Consider the following 2,123-nt stretch of genomic DNA (forward strand, 5'->3'; position numbering starts at 1 on the left):
ATTACACCAAGTACTCCTAAATACTCAGCAAACAAAAATTAAGTCAATACTATAGAACACAGTCTATTTATTAACAATTTAAAGAGTTTTGTATATATACGGCCTGTTCAAAAGTGTTTTGTTGAAAAAAAATTCGAAACTTATTAGGAAATATGAAAATGATTTATGCCCATAAAGGTAATAACGAAGTAGTAACCTATGTGCTTAATGATTATTTAACCTTGAAATTACAAAGACAGATTTTGTCAATGTGTGTACCTGCTTATCTGTTTGACATATTTTTACTGATAAATATTCGGACAAAGTAATGAATAATGAGAGTCACATCGAAAAATCAGGGGTGAAATAAGTTAATATATATATATATTATTTATACAGTACTGGTGGGGGAAGATAGGACACCTTTAGCACATAATATCTAAATAGTAAATATCCTGATCAAGTTTTACACAATTTAGTCTATGGCAATCGTGAGAATACGCTTTGTGATTCATAGAATGTTCTTTGTTTACTACGAAATCTGAACACTTTTATTTATTGTTTCAGCTACAATATATAGTTACACCTAATTGTCTTACCTGTCTACGCAAATGTTACAGCACAACTGGACATGTGAAGTTGTGGCGATATTAATTAATGTATGGTGTAACCAGTGCCCCGGCCAGGGGGATTTAGAGTGTCACGACCCCCCCCCCCTTTTAAACCCCCCAAAAAATAATAAATTAAAAAAAAAAACTCCTCCCATCCCTTTTGTTTCTAGCTGCGCCACTGGATGTAACGATAATGTGTTTTATTTTAATGCTTCATGGGGTTTCGGTATATTACATTACATGCATTACTGCAATGCAACCAATTGTTGTTATACATCCCTTGGATAAAATGCACCAGAATTGCGAAAGCAAACGAAACATGCATAAATATTTAATTATTTAATAAAGATTTGACATGCTTTTAAAACCCTGAAACAAAACTAAATCAAGTTTTCTTATTTGCCAAATATATATATATATAGTCCTTGTTAATACACAAAAAGGGCATTTTTTAATTAATATCTTCACAATAGTAAAATATATGCAATTTTTTGGCGTTTTTTTTAAATTGTTACATTTCTACAGTGTTGGTTCATGGCTTTGTCAGCATTTATACCACGAGAAAAATTCCTTTACACATTTCAACACGTGCTTCCCCATTACCCCCTGCCTACACTGGAAAGCACATGCAGAAAGTAAGTTAATGAATGAATGTAACTTACTTGATCCTCACGTTGCCGGAAAATGACAGTCAATAAACACAGGTGTTCTGTTTCATAAACCTCGTGCCAGCTTATGAGTTACCACGTATGTTACTTTTTGGGTGATTATTATGTTGGATTTTTTACATTTTTTATGTATGGCTGATAATTTAGACAACCAATTAGTGACCACTGGGTTGAAGCAATTGCCATAAGTGTCTTGCCTACCCACTTACATACACCCACAGGCAAACGAAGAAAATGCAAGGAATTATAAATCCTCACGACTCCTATACACCGTTGTCATTTGTTTAAAACACGATTAGGATATTTGGATATTCTGTGCTAAAAGTGTCCCATCTTTCCCCACCCTACTATATATTCCATATATTATATAGCAAAAACATGAATTAATATCATATAGTTATCACATAACACCAATAATTTCTACAGAATGTTACTGACAGTAGAACCGCTAGTCACTCCAGATGAATTCCAGGAAATAACAAAAGAAATGAAGGAATTTCTAAAGAATGAAGGTCCCATGTTACAAGCTATACTAGAGAAAAGGTAAAGTGATTTAACCTTCTAGTTTTGTGGGTGTGTCTGGTTTCAATGTTTGTTTTGTGATCTGTGTAATCAATGGCTCTTTGTGTGTGACTGGCTATATAGCTTTAAATTGTGGTTCCATTCATTTGGAAAATCATTTGGAATAAACCTTTTATTCTAAATTCTAATCCTAAATAATTCTTTTATTTTAAATTCTATTAAATCAATATTTTGGCAGAGCTGTCATTACTGCAAAAATCTCAGGTCCTCGCATTTGAAAGCCTATTAGTAAATTTAAAAAAAATTTAAATGTCCCTTTTTGAATTTTTTTCAAATGACTATT

At 32.4% G+C, this 2,123-nt stretch overlaps 1 protein-coding gene across 1 annotated transcript in view; it reads left to right on the forward strand.

The window, feature by feature from the left end:
* Positions 1 to 2,123, forward strand: part of LOC104265802 (carnitine O-acetyltransferase, mitochondrial-like) — a 4,441-nt gene that overhangs the window by 693 nt on the left and 1,625 nt on the right. The window contains exons 2-3 of the mRNA XM_026839620.1: positions 1,116 to 1,225; positions 1,685 to 1,801. Coding sequence (XP_026695421.1) covers positions 1,125 to 1,225; positions 1,685 to 1,801 — 218 coding nt within the window. The 5' untranslated portion in view covers positions 1,116 to 1,124. The remainder of the gene's footprint in view (positions 1 to 1,115; positions 1,226 to 1,684; positions 1,802 to 2,123) is intronic.

Source organism: Ciona intestinalis, unplaced genomic scaffold (assembly GCF_000224145.3).
Source record: "Ciona intestinalis unplaced genomic scaffold, KH HT000505.1, whole genome shotgun sequence".
In the NCBI taxonomy this organism is placed as follows: Eukaryota; Metazoa; Chordata; class Ascidiacea; order Phlebobranchia; family Cionidae; genus Ciona; species Ciona intestinalis.